The sequence below is a fragment of the Cydia strobilella genome, chromosome 23, assembly GCF_947568885.1.
Source record: "Cydia strobilella chromosome 23, ilCydStro3.1, whole genome shotgun sequence".
Lineage (NCBI taxonomy): Eukaryota > Metazoa > Arthropoda > Insecta > Lepidoptera > Tortricidae > Cydia > Cydia strobilella.
The window spans coordinates 2,026,936-2,044,660 of record NC_086063.1 but is presented as its reverse complement, the minus strand read 5'-3'; the positions used below and the strand labels follow the sequence as shown (position 1 = coordinate 2,044,660).

The 17,725-nt window shown below is 38.5% G+C and overlaps 2 protein-coding genes across 2 annotated transcripts in view; both read left to right on the top strand.

Moving 5' to 3' along the window:
• The window catches only part of LOC134751787 (spherulin-2A-like), a 500,532-nt gene that overhangs the window by 271,764 nt on the left and 211,043 nt on the right, over nt 1-17,725 (top strand). The gene's annotated exons all lie outside the window — the stretch shown is intronic.
• LOC134751679 (uncharacterized) lies at nt 8,414-9,198 on the top strand. The gene is made up of 2 exons (XM_063687124.1): nt 8,414-8,701; nt 8,932-9,198. Exons 1-2 carry the CDS (start codon nt 8,414-8,416, stop codon nt 9,196-9,198), a joined length of 555 nt encoding a protein of 184 aa, XP_063543194.1.

Below are 17,725 nucleotides of genomic sequence, written 5' to 3'. Positions count from 1 at the left end.
TTTTGGTGTAACTTCGTTTATTATTATTTCTGTTAGTGATAATTTCTTTATAGAAATATTGAACATGATTTAATTTAATTATATAGTTTACTTACAAATATAAATATTTGTTTTTCAGTTATTTCCTTAATATTGTGTCGATAGGTAATTAAACCTACATGTTTAAAAAGGTAGCACAATATGACTGGCAACATTGAGTTCGTGTTGTAAAGAGCACTAAATTTGAAATGGAAAAATAGGATAAGAAGAAAAGACGCATGGAATGGTGTCAGAAAATTGGTTGTGGCAAAAATTAAAATACAGATGTTAATATAAAACTGCGTGGAAATCCATTGTCGCCGGATATAGTTCCGGAGATACATATTTTGGTTACTGGGTAAGTAATTCTCGCAATGTGGTGTTTTCACTGCAAACCGGCTTAATCCAAACTCGGCAAAGTCTAAGTTATTTATTCTTTCCAGGTTTTAATAGCCCAAGGCAAATGTTGCTTTCCTTTGCCAAGTTGCTGAGGAAAGAGGGTCGTGCCCTTGAGCGTGGCAAGCTGATGTAAGAGACGGGTCTTCTCAAGATCGGGACGCCTTCATGGCCATTGTCACGAGTTCCGACCCAAATGCTGTTCTTGACCGCTGCAGACTTTTTCTGTCGTCTGTCTCGTTCGTCTGGAGAGAGGAGGAGTTAATGCAGAGGAGGAATTAACACCGTCGTCATCGTCTGTGGCAGCAGGTATGTGTTGGCCCTTAGTAAGCTCATAGTTTACTTGAAGTTCAAGTTGTTATTGTCATAGATCGGTAACCTTTTACTTTTGTCACGTTTATAATGAATAACTTTAATATCATAACCAAGGTTTACTGGGATCTAATGGACAGTGTTGTTTGCCAAATTTAATGTTTAGATGTAACTTTTCGTACTTTATGATTACCTGAATATAATTTAATTAAACAACTAGTTTGTTGGTGGTTTATCCTAAAAATATAAGAATACAGATATTAATGAACCAACAGCTCTACCGTTAGCAGTCTGAGCTAGAAGTTGTATTTTAGGGTATGTAGGAGTTTTGAAAGAAGAAATAAAACAACTATCAAGTGGACTCTTGTGTTTTCTTTCCTTTATTACATCCCTAGGTATTATGTAACCAGCCAGTATAGGTTTTAGGGGTTACAATAGAATGGACTTGTGGTCGCTTGTCGCTGAGATGGAGTAAGTAGTCAGTAAACACCCCCATGATAAAGTTGATAATCTGACTAATGATCTCCCCATAATCCCATGACCACCGTAACCACCCCCATAACCATTCCTATGTTCAACCACATGACCACCCCATCACTATCCGACTACCACTGAGAAGGTAAATATGAGGAGGGTATGGCTCCCTTCAATACTATTCCCACTACTATTAGGCGTTTAAATTCTACTAATAAAATTTAAAACGAGTGGCCAATTAACACCACTCGGTTCTTAATTTTTATCGCTCGTATTTCAAAAATAGTATTTCATCGTATTGCATAGATTTTCGAGTCACAAAACCGAGCGCTCGAAATTCAAAAATCGGCCTCTAGGTCTTTCGAAGTTGCAAACTTGGATATACGGTACTGCATGGTATTTGTTCTAACAACAAAATATTTAAAAAAAAGTGCGAGTCAAACTCGCCCACCGAGGGTTCCGAACTTTTTAGTATTTGTTGTTATAGCGGCAACAGAAATACATCATCTGTAAAAATTTCAACTGTCTAGCTATCACGGTTGATGAGATACAGCCTGGTGATAGACAGACGGGCAGACGGACAGATGGACAGCGGAGTCTAAGTAATAGGGTCCCGTTTTTACCCTTTTTTATGAAATAGGAGGCAAACGAGCAGACGGATCATCTGATGGTAAGCGATTACCGCCGCCCATGGACACCCGCAACACCAAAGGGGCACGGAACCCTAAAAATCAGAACTAGCTTTCGATATGAATGGCCTAACCATACTGAGCTTGTTTAACCTCCTGACGGCCAGCGTCCTACACAGAGTACATAGGCCTCAATTAAGTTTTGACTATTTGTCAATTTGACAGAGTTGAATTTAAGCTAGCAATCTTTGATACCCGGATGTCAGGAGGTTAGGTGGCAGCAGAATGCAATTGTGTTGTCGCAAAACAAAGTAGCTTTGTTCAATAATGGAGCGGAGTTCAACAATTAACAATTTCACTTTAATGGATTTATATCTAGTCTTAATAACCATTACAAATACTTCTATAAATTCGAAGCTCTACTCGAAATATCTAATTAATTTAAATTAGCTACGGTATATTCGTTATACACGTGCGCTTTTTAATCAAACCTTTCTTAAATTATACTTGATTTTCACATACAAATGCCTACTGTTTAATTGGTACCTAAACCGAGGCTAAATTTACGCCTACATGTACCTGTAGAGATTGATAGGTATTTATGTATTTACCTGGAGATAATTATAGGTCTCGCTATTTATAAAGTTGCGGCGGAGTTACACACAATTAATAAGTTTTTGGCAAAAATTTCATTTTTGGTACAAGCTTTTATCGCTGATTGTACTTTTCTTTCCAGAGGCAACGAATACTTATCGAGACAATTCTAAAAACCCCAAACACAATTAGGTTGCGTTGTTTTATCACAGAGTTCCTATAACCACACCTCCTGTCTCCATCATCAGATCAGCTCGATGGTACCATAATATTACATTTTCACCCGACTTACATATGTATGCAAATTTTCAGCTTATCGGAAACCGGGAAGTGGGTGAAATTTAACTTGCAAGATTTGGCCCTTACAAACATAGTTACATATTACATACATACTTTGTTACATAGGTACATTGCAAGTTAATAAAAAGCTTGTAAAAACAGAGAGGAATTCTAAGTTAAAAATGCAACTATCACTATAGCAAAGACTGTTTCGGGGGCCCCTGGGGATAGGACTTCGGCTCATGGGGATGTTTTGTGTAATCCCCTCCGCAAGAGCAGTACCTACTTAAGAGGTGTTTCTACTATTTCCATGTGTCGGATGATGGAGCTCACGGGCAGCGCTTTGAATTCCTTCGGTTCTAGATAGCCTGCTCCAAAGTCCTTCATTCTCTGTGTGGCAAGGGCCTCACATTCACACACTAGGTATATTATTTACTGTACTTCCTCTCCGCCTTACATTCGAAAATCGGTGTTGTGTTAAGGTAGTTAAAAAAAAAACGACCGTAGATGGACATAAACCAATATAATTGCAGATTTTTTTTTTTATTTATTTATTTACATACACACAACCATCAATTACAGGAAATCCTAATTCGACAGTATGGAAATTGACACAAAAAATAGGTACAATACATTAGCTTACAGATTACAGTAGCACAATACGTAAAGCGTAGCCCTTGTGAATTCGTTCAGAGAACAAGAGAACAAATCTAACTCGATCGCTACTCTATTAAGGGTCCGAATTGCGCGCGTAAAGGGGGCCTGGCGAAGGAGTTGCGTTCGAGCGAGCGGCTCGGCCAGCAGGCTCGGCCGCCGCCGCCGCCACACATACCGATCTGGTACGTTCAAACGCACCTCTGCCAGGACTCCAGGGTTGCACAACTTGCCCCGCACCAACTTAAATATATATGAAGCTAGCCCCAGCTCCCTTCTAACTTCTAGTTTATTGTATCCTACCATTCCTAACACGAACAACGTAGGATACTTTAACGGATAAAAAGGGTATACTCCGTATAATTTTAAATATATAAATCTAATAAATTTATTTTGGATGCGTTCCAACATTAACCTATATTTTGACTCGTGTGGACTCCAGATTGCCGCATTACCCTCCAAGTGACTCCTGACTATTGCCTCGTACAAGACACGTATCGCGTTAATATTATTAAACCCATGAGCCTGCCTCATTACAAACCCCAGATTTCGGAAAGCCTTCTTACATACTGAAACAATATGGTCTCGAAAGGTGAGGTCGGACTTCAGCAGCACCCCTAAGTCCTTCACTTCGCCGACGCGCTGCATCGGTGACTCTCCTAACACATATTGGTAGCAAAGTGGATTCCGAGATCTGGTGAATGAGACAATGGCGCACTTTGACACGTTGAAATTTAACCTATACGTTTGACTCCATTTGACCACTCGGTGTATGTCCTCTTGTAATTTAATACAATCAGAGCTGTCATTAACTCTGCGGACAAGCTTGAGGTCATCAGCAAAGAGTAGACAAATGGAATCTTTAACAACGTCAGGAAGGTCATTTATCATTAAAATGAACTCTAAGGGGCCCAAATTGCTCCCCTGACTTACGCCAGACCTCGTGAAATATGGTTCTGACACGTGACCAGCACAGTCCACATACTGGCGCCTGTTACTTATATAGCTGGCAAGGAAAGTAAGAGTATGTGGAGTGAAACCCGCGCTTGCCAATTTCACGAGTAAAACATCATGGTCGACGGTATCGAATGCCTTCCGGAAGTCGAAGTATGCCACATCCACCTGGTCTCCTGCATCCACTGCCGGCACTATATTGACCATGAGATGCAATAGGTTACCTGTGGTACTGCGCGCCTTCCGGAAGCCATATTGCGCATCAGACATTATGCAGCTAGCTTGGGCCTGAACCGATTGGTAAATCGCAGACTCAAATACCTTAGCGACCGTACACAATACTGCTATCGGTCGGTAATCGCTGGTATTCGGTCCGCCGCGACCTTTCGGTACAGGTACCACCCTGGTTAACTTCCACCTGTCAGGAAACATTTTAGATTGAAGGCAAGTATTAAAAATATAATGCAAAGGCTCAGCCAGAATAATACGACAGTCCTTAAAAATGTAAGGTGGGATACCATCTGGACCCGCGGACCGCTTGGGTTGGAGCGCTGCCAGGGCCCGCTGCACCTCCGCCAGCTCTAGGCTCGCGACGTGCACCCTCGCGCTGCTCGCCGTTGAGGAGGCGTCCGCCGCCTCAACTTCCAACCGAGCCGGGTTTGGATTGTAAACTGATTCAAAGAAAGTGGCAAATTCCCTAGCACATTCCTGATCCGATAGTTGGCGTCCGTTCACTACCAGCTTTCTTTTTATTACGTTCCCCCAGATGTGCGCACATATCGATAACTTTCGCTTTCCGTTTACACTATTAACTAAGCACTTCTTTCTGAATAATTGTTATCCCGTATCTTTCTATGATGTGACTAGCGACGGTAGCGTCGTCGGTGTCCACGTAGAAACATTCCTTCGGGCAAGACATGACGCTCGAAAGGACGCAGGAACTAGTACATTGCTGAGCGTGCACGGTTGTCCCTGGCTTACAGTCACTTGCGTATTCTGCCAAGTAGAATAATGCGCCGCACTAATGCATCGATCCTTGATGAACTGAACATCACAACCAGGCTGTCTACTGTCTGCTTACGCAAAGTGCTTGTGTATTTTGGCAACATTGCCAGGAAAGACAGTGATAACCTGGAGAAGCCGGTAATCACTAGTAAAATCGAAGGCGATAGTCCGAGACGCAGGAGCCCAATGCGGTGGACAGACCAAATTCGCTCAGCCCTTGATGTGACGCTCCACGGTGCCCTACACTCGGCGACAGACAGAAAGAGGTGGCGGCAAATTGTCCAAGAAAAGCTGCTCCCTAGAAGTGACCACGACCCTCAGTGATGAGGAACCCGATTCAAGGAGGAGGAGGAGAATAATGTATTAAATAAAAAGGTCAAATCATTAATCACTACACATATATATATAATTATATAGTCTGACCACGCTAAATGCACGCCAAGTGCTTCTTAAAGTGGGCCCAGCTTCGGAAAATACTTTTACCACGAGTACCACGACCATCGCAACATCTCTAAAAGCGTAGGTAGTGCATCTAAAATCAGGTCGGCATTAAAACACGAGCTCGAGACACTGGATCAGCAACTTCCTGTACATAATTGGCAATCGGGTTTGCCAATTTCATCCAACTTAAACGTAACGTGTTTATTGTCTTTACAGCTTAGAGCCTGTTCTGAAAATGTCAAATGGAAGTTTACAGTATTGTTATAAAAGTATATCATATAACTATGAATGGTGTCAATAAAACGTATTTTAAATACAGTCAACATTCCTATACTACACTTACATTACTAGAGTCAGACCAAGCGTACAGCATTGCATTTGCAATGATAAATTCTTCATTAATCCGCGCTAATGTTCACTATGAAACAGGGCAAAATAACCTGCACAATGCGCACTGAAAAACGCTATCATTTCCATACATTTTTATTAATGTCCAATGTCAAATGTTATAAATGCTCATTTTCTATCTATTTAACTAGTATTTCTTATAAAACTTGGAACACTCGAGCGATTTGTTCAATTTGATGGTTTTATTTTGAACTGTAGGAACTATATTCGTTCCTACCATATTTGACCCTTTACCATGTGCGTGCATATAGTCTGGCATACAAGTTTTGTCGGTAAAATAAACTAAACTTATTTTAATCCGGCTTCCGTAAGTCGCGATCTACAGTCACGAATCTCGTTGCCCTCGCTGACTATGTCTGCAAAGAGATGGATGAGGGGTACCAGGTCGATGCTGCGTATTTCGACTTCAAAAAGGCATTCGACCTGGTCGACAACGACATATTGCTGAGGAAGCTAGCGCTAGCGGGCTTCACACCAAAGCTATTAGATTTCTTTGCTAATTACATGTGTGGCAGGCAGCAGTACGTCAGGGTGGGCGGCTTCGAGTCTAGTGACTACTGTACGCTGTCTGGTGTGAGTCAGGGCAGTACCTTGGGGCCCACTCTTTTTCTCCTCATGATAAACGACTTGCCCGACACAATCAGTGCTGCTAAGTGTCTTCTTTTCGCCGATGACCTGAAGCTGTTCCTAGGTATTCGTAGTATTAGCGACAGTGCATCGATGCAAGCTGATATTGATGCTGCTGCCAGGTGGAGTGAGAGAAATCGACTTCCCTTTAACGTGAAAAAGTGTAAGGCGATAACTTTCTCGCGTAAGCGTTCTGATCTCCAAACTGGGTACAGCTTGGCGGGTTCCTCGTTAGAGAAAGTTAGTGAAATCCGAGACCTAGGTTTAATATTAGACAAAAAATTCGACTTCCATTCGCATATCACTCGTATTAGCAAGCAGGCCAGTAAAACCTTAGGAATGAGAATATCCAAGCAGTTTCACGTTGGAGTGGCTAAGATTCTCTTTAACGCGTACGTGCGCAGCAAGTTGGAGTATGGTGCGGTTGTCTGGGATCCGTATGAGGCGAAGTATTCCCTAATGCTTGAAAAAATACAACGAAAATTTGCACGCTGGTTGTATAAAAAAGCCTACGGATATTACCCGTACCTCTACCCTTCCATCTTTGTCTCGGGGATGGTTGGGCTAGACACGCTCGAATTAAGGCGGAAGTTGTTGCTCCTGGTGCACTATCTCTCAATCGTTCATCACCAAGTTGATAGCCCAGAGGTGTTAGAGAGGATAGGGTTGTTAGTGCCTAGGAGGGTACCGCGGGATGTAGACGGGGCGGTCGCACCGCGTCGCCGGCCGTGTGTGTTGCTGCGGCCGGCCGCTCGCACGTGTTACGCGAGGCACGCACCTACCACGCGTGCTTTATCATTGCTCCATTTAATGCTCACTCAGTATGTAGACGCTGACATGTTCGCCGATCGTTTAGCACATTTGTGCAGAACTGCTAGGCAATTTTTGAATTTTTATAATTTTAATTGACTGTCATGACATTTTATTTTATATGTTGTATATTTTATTGACATTGTTTAATATTATACCCGATTTTTTTTTGTTTCCTAGCGTGTAAGTAAATTTGAAATTAGAATTTGTTTTGACATTTTTATGCGCATGTTTTTATAAGTATTAATGTTGAGGTTAGTTTTAATTAGTTTCCATGTTCCTACTCATATCTGTACTCCTAGCATGTAAGTGAATTGGTTTTAAACTGTAAACTTACATTGTTTCCAATAAATAATAATAACAAAGCTTCCGTGAGACACAGACATATTAAATATATTAATAACGGGTCACTCACGTATTTTAAGTCGAAAAACGCTCGACATGTTTCACTCCTCAGCGTTTTTCGACTTAAAATACGTGAGTGACCCGTGAGTAATATATTTAACTAAACTTATTGCTCTTTGGGGTTACAAAACAATAAAGTAGATATACATATACTATGAATACATTTTATTTCATTTATGAAATAAGTAGTTAAAATTTGTTTTACAAAGTTGTTGTTACCTCTCGTGCTAAATATTGATACTCGAGCAAGCGAAAAATTCCAAAGTTGAACCACGAGCATAACAAATGGTTCGATAAATAGAATCTTGAGCGTTGCGAGGAGTCTATGCTCCACTGAAAAACACCTGTTGCCACACTTTAAGTCTTATTATATACTTTCAGATAATCACCATGAATTTGCTACTATTATGTTTGCTGCCCGTTGTCGCCCACGCTCAAATGCCGTGAACATTCAAGCCTCGAAACAAACACCAGACTCTTTCCTGCACGCAACTGGTGTATACCACTCTATCATAACTGCTGAAGATCAGAAAATATTCCACTTAAACAACGAAACACTTAAGAATGCGGTGTTTAATCTTACTGGAAGAATACCAACAAATGTATTTTTCCATGGCCCGACACCTTGGAACGATTTGTATAAAACATACAAGTGGGAGCCAGTGAAAACTATTATTAAACCGCAAAATATTACAGTTTAAAAATTGAAAGTAACGAAGTTGTTTTATATAAATAAAAAGAAAATATCTGACGATGATTCTGTAGGCAAGAAAGAAAAGGTTTAATTGAAAGCCAATGTAGAGAAAAAAGTAACTGCTTTTTGGAACCAAACGGATACGTTTGCCGCGAAAGTTGATTATATTATATTAGTGTCATAGGCATGACGGGACCTGCTTTCCATCTAAACTCTACCTTTGGCCATAAGTTTACGGAGAAAAATAATGTCATCTTAGAATCTCCGTCCGTAGAATTTACTTTAAAACCAAAATCTGTCGCTAATGTAGTATTTAATGCCACAAAAGTAACAGTAACTATAGAAGTAGAATACTGGGTTACTCTGGATGGATATGTGGCCACAAATAACGAAGTTATGATAAATGGTCACCACTTTTGGGCGTATGATGTTAAGAATGTGCTGAAGCCTGAAAGCTGCAGCTCTTCCAGATTTCTGGAAAGAGAGAGAATTTATTAGTGTCGTGTTTTATACAGATAGCAAAATAGTTGTTGGTGATCACTATAAACTTTTGGTTGTCATTAAAAAATCTGTTTTTTTTTATTATTACTTACCTGTCTACCTAACATTGGCTCAAGCCATGTTCATAGGTTGGCTATATGTTTATAAACAAAGTTTGCAATAATTTAACACCAATAAGGATTTCAGTGGGGCTTAAAAACGACACAAACAAATTTTAAAGTCTTTCTATTATCATCAATAACGAAACAAATAAAAGACTAGTCACTGAGTTTCTTATAGCACTGTTTCCTTGTTGCTTTAACACTTTTGGAAGAACTTTAAAAGTTAATTTCTTATGTATCTTTCCTGTTCTCCAGTTAATGTCTTGATCTGTTGTATTTATCACGGTAAAGAAGCATTGATTTACACTATTCATAGCAAATACATTGTCTCCATACACTTTTATAGAGCAGTTAGTGTAAAATTCTATACTTATTTCTTCACTAAGTCTCATACTATGCGGCATTCCAGCTTCATCCATTATTGTTTTTATATCATAATGCTCATAACCCCAAACGTAAGAGCTATCGAATTTCGCCAAAACATTGCCGGTTAAAGCCGCTAAGTAATTTATCTGTATTAAAACTGTTACTTTAGTTGCACCTAAAATCGCCGTAGCGTCCTGTTTTGGGCCTACAGTTACAGCGAAAGATGCATTAACAATAGGAATGGTTTGCGTTTCAGAAAAATCCCTTCCGAAATTAGATTGTATGCTCCAATTCTTATTTATGCTATGTACGTCAATTATATGTATTATCTCCGCGGGAAATACGTCCTCCTGTTTATAAACACACGTCACGTTATCCTCTATATTTCCTGTTAGTGTTATTATTTGGGAATTTACATTTGCGTAATTATTGTACGTCTGTAACTTGTTCAAAATTACTTCCTCTTGTATAACACTTATTTTAGTTCCGTTTGGTTTAAGAAGCGTTTTAACTGGTTCTAATTCATAATTCTTATATACATCGTTGTCGTTATCAAGGAAAACTTCAGTTTGTAATCCAGTTAGTGTAAATAAGGCTTTCTGTAGTAGTTCATCGGTAATATGGAATAGTTCTCTATGGTTTGAGTTTAGATCTCTTGTCTCTGATTGGCCAGTAGCTCGAACGGTGACTTCGTTTGAGTCTGAAACTTGGATGTGAATATTTATTTGTGCGTGTGTCTTTGATAGGAAACACAGAATAACTGGCAGAAGTGTACGCGCGATGGACATCTGAAAATATGCAAATAAAATATTAAGTCAAAGAAGGAATGCGTATAATTATTATATATAGTATTTATAGTGTATTTTGTAGTGCACACAAAATTGGAAAAAATACTTTCTTCGTTCTGATAACGTCGCAAACTCCAAATTTTCTGAGCATATGCAATCTTAGAAAAATATTGCAATCAACTTAGCCATACTCTAAATGTAAGCATTAAGTGCTGTTCATACATTTTCTACTAAACGTATATACACTGATTTAAACTTTCACGATTTTTACTCATTATTATTTACAACGACGGGACTTAATCGCATAAAATAAGTTTTAACTTTTACCTCCGACGTTTCGAGGACGGCGTTGTCCCCGTGGTCTCGGAGAAGACTGGCAAAAGTTGACATCGACATCTTCTAGGCGCGCGAGTTTTTCGAACTACCCGCACTTGGTCTTGTTTATTAACTTGAACGTTTTGCGCACTAGGGATGTCACCGGGTCGACACACAAACGAAACGAAACGTCGAAGGTAAAAGTTAAAACTTATTTTACGCGATTAAGTCCCGTCGTTGTAAATAATAATAAACGTATATAAGTAGTAAATATATGAACTCGCATTTAACACTAATCAAAGTGTAAATATGTAGGCCCTAAGTCACTTAGGTAAGTCAGGGGCTAATGATAAAGGCGCCGATTATATATATACGTAACGTGTATGTACAGTCGCCATCAGATATATTGGAGCGGCCGAGGTGCTCAAAAATATCTGAACACGCACTCTAACGCCTTGACAATAAAGGCGTGTTCAGATATTTGTGAGCACCTTGGCCGCTCCGATATATCTGACGTCGTACTGTACAACTCAAGTAATAATACGTATTCATATTTTAACGTGAATTATAAACCCAAGCACATTCGTTGAGTCGCTACTTTAGTTTAGATAATTGCATGTAAGAATAGTTTTCTTACGCATTCGTCTGAATTGATGTAATTGAAATTGAAATTCTTTATTTCGAACTTGACGTCCATAGGGTTAGGTCATACAATAACTTAATCTAGAGTTAGTATTACAATTGATTAGACAAAACAAACAATTGGACAAAACAAACAGAACAAAACATTACATAACAGAACATTACATTTATAAGTTTCGCGGCGGAGCAGCAACAGGTGCGTGTAGCTGCATGTACCGCTTGACTAGGGGCGAGTCCCAACGCTGCGCCAGCGTACTTAGGATGCTGTTCGTGCTGTTTCGGCTGCGATTGAGGAGTGACGCACATCGCTTCCTCATGATGGCAAAAAAACAGTCTGTTTGAGCCTCAGCAAACATCGCTGAGGCACTACAATACCGCGGCAACCTGAACAGCATCCTAAATGCATCATTGTATTGAACATAGCCTAATAATAATGCCTAATAGCAATACCTGATGATAATACGATTACTAAGGCGATTATTTAAGTTTTTTCTATAAAATTTCGCAAATGTATTGTATATAAATTAAGGCAAATATTTGCTACCACAATTAACTATAAAAATTGTCTTTTTGAAGTAGCTCTAAAAAATTTAAGTAGTCACTTGAAAGTGGAACTTATATCTACACAGAAAGACGACATCTAAACTCGTGCTATTCTACTATTAAGTATCCAAAATTTTAATTAAAATACTAACCTTTTGGCCTTTTCTAACACATATACAAAACACGTTTCACACCATAGTAGAAATACAACTGATCATCTTAAATCAATTTTTACGCATAATGTATCTAAAAATTCGCTTCAGAATCAAAACTCACTAAGAAATCTGTCAATATTTTTAGCAACGTCGTATCTTGCAACTGAACCGATACTGAGATACGAGCTTTACTTAAAGCATGCATTTGTTACTTATTGAGTTTGATTGCTAAATTATTATTTTTTTCAATTGAATTTGAATCTTAAGAATGAGATATAAGACTCGTTTTCGGTGACGGTCGCAAAGGTTTTGGCGTAATATAATAACATCATAACCTGTTTTGTAGTCAAGGTTGATGATTCGTTAATGTTTATCTAATATGCTACAAGCTTTAAAGTAAATGCCAGACGGATAGAGTAAGACAGGCTCAATTTCGATGATGTAAACTGTCTGGAGTTTATTTGTGGTATTTTCTATAAAAAGGGACCTTATTGTCGATAGCGCTTACGCCATTATAAACGATGCTCCGATATAAATACAATGCCGCGCGGCGTAAGCGCCATCGACAATAAGGTCCCTTTTCATAGAAAATGCCCCATTTTTATTTAATCTTTTGATCGATTTTTGTTATCAACGAACTAGCCGCCGCCACACAACCCTAACAGCATTTATACGTCATTATGACGCCATTATTACGTCGTTATGACGTCACTTTGCTACCTAGGAATCTAAGTAGGGCGTTTTGTAAAATAAATATTGAAAACCTGATTCTCACCTGGTGATATTGAGTTCTTTCAACTCAGAATCACTAGCATATACAATTCTGATGATAGTCCCAATTTTTTTTATGAAAAATGTACGTTCCATTACGTCACGCACATACAAGTGAAAAAATTGTTCACACTGAAACGTGACGTAATGGAATGCACATTTTGGGACATCTTTATTTTAATGGTGGGATGGATATATAAAAAAAACCGGACAAGTGCGAGTCGGACTCGCCCACCGAGGGTCCCGTACTTTTTAGTATTTGTGGTTATAGCGGCAACAGAAATACATCCATCTGTGAAAATTTCAACTGTCTAGCTATCACGGTTCATGAGATACAGCCTGGTGACAGACAGACGGACAGCGGAGTCTTAGAAAAAATGAAAGTAAAATGGTAAAACAACATAAAATACTTGTATAGATGCATTTATTTGTATAACAATATTGCTTTCACATGTTCGTATAACAGATTTAGTGGGTTCTTTTGATCGCAAAAAACAACTAAGGGAGTAAACTACCAATATATATACATATTATATTCCTATCACTTTTCTCAAGCGGTTGGTAAAGTTGAACGGTGCTATCTAGTAGAAGGTAGCTGAATTTTGAGACAATAACTAGTTAACCCTTTTCCAGGCCGCAACAAGCTTTGATGATTCATTTAAAGACGTCGCATTTCCCGAAAGTGCAATCTAATTTGAACCTTAAATCGGAATACTAAAGTTGAAATTCTATTGGCGCGTATGTGTTTGATAAATCGTAAGGTGACTGCTATAGTTGCACTGATTTAAACTTTCACGATTTTTACTCATTATTATTCACAACGACGGGACTTAATCGCGTAAAATAAGTTTTAAATTTACCTCCGACGTTTCGAGGACGGCGTTGTTCCCCGTGGTCTCGGAGAAGACAGGCTAAAGTTGACATCAACATCTTCTAGACGCGCGAGTTTTTTGAACGACCCGCACTTGGTCTTGTTTATTAACTTGAACGTTTAAAACTTATTTTTTAATACAGTTGCTCAAAAAGTGGTACTTTTTGTGGCTGCGTAGCGTGCGAGAAGCTCAATTTCTCGAACTAGTGCTTTTTACTTTTTAGTTCCAAACTATACTTTCGAAACGCAGTTAAAATGTAATTTAGCTTGAGCAGGTACTGGGGCCTCACTCGTTACTCCTCGGTGTCGTTGACCAACCCGCGCCGGGCCCGCGGCGGCCGCGGCCGGGGCGCGCACGAGTATGAAGGTATCGCGGGCTGCGGCAGCTCAAGTATCAAGGGCTGTATAGGTACTTTTGGTTTTGGTTTGGATTGGTGGTATGATTCTACTAATGATATATTAATTTATTATTTTTTCGCAATTGTATTAAAAAACGTCGTTTACAACACGTGTGAAATGTCTTTTTACCACTCGTACCGAGTCTTGCCACTCGCTTTCAGCTCGTGGCAAGATACCTCGGTACTAGTGGTAAAAAGACATTCTTTTCACACTAGTTGTAAAATGTACTATTACGGGATTAAGTCCCGTCGTTGTGAATAATGACTGCTATAGTTATTGGCCACTACATATTAATTGGCCACTCCTAACAATAAGACTTCTTTACGATTTGTTAGGAGTGACCAATTACTAATGTAGTGATTATTATTTACAACGACGGGACTTAATCGCGTAAACTAAGTTTTAAACGTTCAAGTTAATAAACAAGACCAAGTGCGGGTCGTTCGAAAAACTCGCGCGTCTAGAAGATGTTGATGTCAACTTTAGCCGGTCTTCTCCGAGACCACGGGGACAACGCCGTCCTCGAAACGTCGGAGGTAATTTTAAAACTTACTTTACGCGATTAAGTCCCGTCGTTGTAAATAATAATCACTACATTAGCCACACTCCTAACAAATAGTAAAGAAGTCTTATTGTTAGGAGTGGCTAATTACTATGCAGTGGCCAATAACTACATATACCCTACAGTCACCCTACTGTGCATGGTAAAGGGTTCATATATAATTTTTATTTAACATAATACATATCAGCTGACCATAATAACTCCTTACCAACCGCCTCAGCTAAACGGTAGATCTATAAGTTGTCTACAATAGGGGGTATTATTGCAATGTTCTGCCACCAGAGTGCAACACTAGCCCCTTTAGTAAACCATAGAGTAACCTATACATACTGTGCCTATAACAGTTTTTTGACAAGCTTTCAGAGGACCTACAGGGAAACGCGAATCCGAAATTTCGCTATCTGCCTCTTTATCGCTCGAATATGCAGGAGTGACAGAGATGTTTGATAACGAAATTTCGATTTTCTTGTTTCGCGATAGACCCTCAGATTGTGGTAGTGGCGCCCCCTGCGCAGAGTTTCGCGTAATATTCCCTATTGAGAACACTTATTTGGAAAGTTGATAATTTTTTTTTGGTTAGGTGGGCTACAATCGGTTTAGGGTCCACTTTTATACGGAAGGGCACATTCATCCCAATTTAAAGCACAGTTGACAGAAAAAGTACAGAATCAGATGTAGTGCATAATTATTTTCCATCGTATTTTCACGGAACGTGTCTTGCTATTTCAGTCAGTCTTGGTACAAAAGCTACTGAGGTTGACTGAAATAGCATGACAAATACGAACGTTTCCAAGAAAAATGGAAATTAATTATGCACTTCATATATGCACGGACTTGAACAGAACAAAGTGAGGGAATGTCATTATAAACATAATATTTTCATAGAATTTTGACACGAATGATGCCATTGTTACACTTTGCCGTTGCAAATGTCATCCAGTTAGGTTGGTCAAACTCTATACTAAATGCTTATCCAAAACAGTTTTACAGTGTAGATAATTTTGCTCGTATTACTAATCACTTGCTGATAAAATGAGTTTAGTTTAAAATTACAAATCAAAGTTTCATCTAGCATTATAAATAATACAAAAGAATTAAATAATATTAAAGCTATTTATAACTAAATTAATTACATCTAGTAGGTGATTTTTAAGGCGATACATGCCCAGATCAAATTGTGGTGTTTTTCAGTCGGTCTAACAAGTTTAAAATTAAGTAATTGTATAATCATTTTACAATTACATAAAGTCAATAGGATAGAATATCTAATAGTAAACACCAGGAATCGGTCTGGGCGTACCTCGTCTTAAATGTGCCATTTTCAACCAAAAGGGTACTTATTGTCGCTATATAGCTTCAATTAAAAATCGACCTTATCAACAAGCGACAATGTGGTACCTTTTGATTGAAAACGTCACAAATGTTGGTACATTATGGTTCAGTAACAAAAATAACGTCCATTGTAAAATCGTTTATTAAATCAAATTCTTTTTAATGTAGCACTATTTCCTTTTATCTGGATATATCAGACATTAAAAGGAATAACTAAAAGTATTTACGCAGAATAAATACATAAGCATAAATTATGCTTGATTCGACATCTTTGTACATAAATAAAAAGTTTAAAAAACTTTATAACAACTATGGTTTTATATGGATATGGATACCATATTTGTGTCGTTTTTCAATCAAAAGGTACCACATTGTCGCCTGCCATAAGGACGCTCTGGCAGGCTATTCGTATAAAGATACAAGCAATATTCCTTATGGTAAGCGACAATGTGGTATCTTGTGGTACGACGGTGTGGTATTGAAAACGTCACATTTGATCAGATACTGCGTCAAAAGAACTGCTCCTTAGTATGAAAAGGGTAATTTTGTATGAAGACAATTGAGTTTCATAAGTATAAGTCTTCATATAACCAGTGGGGAGACACTCCTTCTTTCGGGCATTTTCGGCTCCGTTCGGCTCAGAATTGCTCCGAGCAAGTATTAGGGTTAGCACAACGACGTCCATTTGCGTGCACAACCACAGATAAGATAATGACTTGAATTTTGACAACCCTAAATAGCCGAAAGGGATTGTGCCATACATTAGAAACGGACAGCGTGATTCGACCCTGAATCGCTGCCAAACTTCGGTTTTGTAGGAAGTGTTCTTTCTATACGGTAGTACTATTACTTATTCCGTTAAGAAAAATAAATTACTTTAGCTAAATTTAGTCTCAAATTATACTTTTTACTAGAAATACCACCGCTGTAGTGCCTTACAGAGGTAAGGATGTACTTGTACATAGACCAGTAGCCTTACCACGAGTTCACACTTGACGTTTACGTAGTTTACGTTAGCGACCGAGTAAACTTGATCGCAGTCCATCTCGCTCGTACTGATGTATTGGTGCATTAAAAGAGGAATCGATCTAGTTCACGCAGTCGTTAACGTAAATGTCAAACGCCAACTCGTGGTAGCTGTGCAAGTGTACAAAGTTTTAAGATTCAGATGTTCAGATTTACATTGATTTAAAATGTATACATTATATGACGTACACAAAATATTTACAAAACATGTAATGTAATAATTACATATTATTATAATTAAATCTAATATAGGACTTTTAAAGTTTACAATGTCTGGCTTTGGACGAGTATTCAACAGGGTTCAAAATTATCCAGATAATTATAGTCTTTGATAATTATCCCATATGGGTGGTGCTATATTTATTTTCTTTGAATTCTTTGATAGTAAAAAATAATGATTGGGGCGTTTTTTGCTATGTACAAATAAAAACTGACCTTATATTGATCAGTTTTTTTATTATTAACCATTGAAATATAAGATAAACAATCTAATTATATTTCGTAAATTTTAGGTTATTATCAAATCGATCCTTAATCATTATCAGGCGTAAAAGTCACGATAATTATCAAGATAACCTATCATTAATAATTATCCTTTCGAACCCTGCTGACAAGCTTATACAGGTTAACAAAAATTGGGATCAAAATAGTTT

What these genes read in the sequence shown, in the direction of transcription:
- LOC134751679 (XM_063687124.1), top strand. Translation starts at nt 8,414, where the DNA reads ATGTTTGCTGCCCGTTGTCGCCCACGCTCAAATGCCGTGAACATTCAA. An exon ending in TTAAACCGCAAAATATTACA is followed by an intron (nt 8,702 to 8,931) that starts GTTTAAAAATTG and finishes TTTGGCCATAAG; the next exon opens with TTTACGGAGAAAAATAATGT.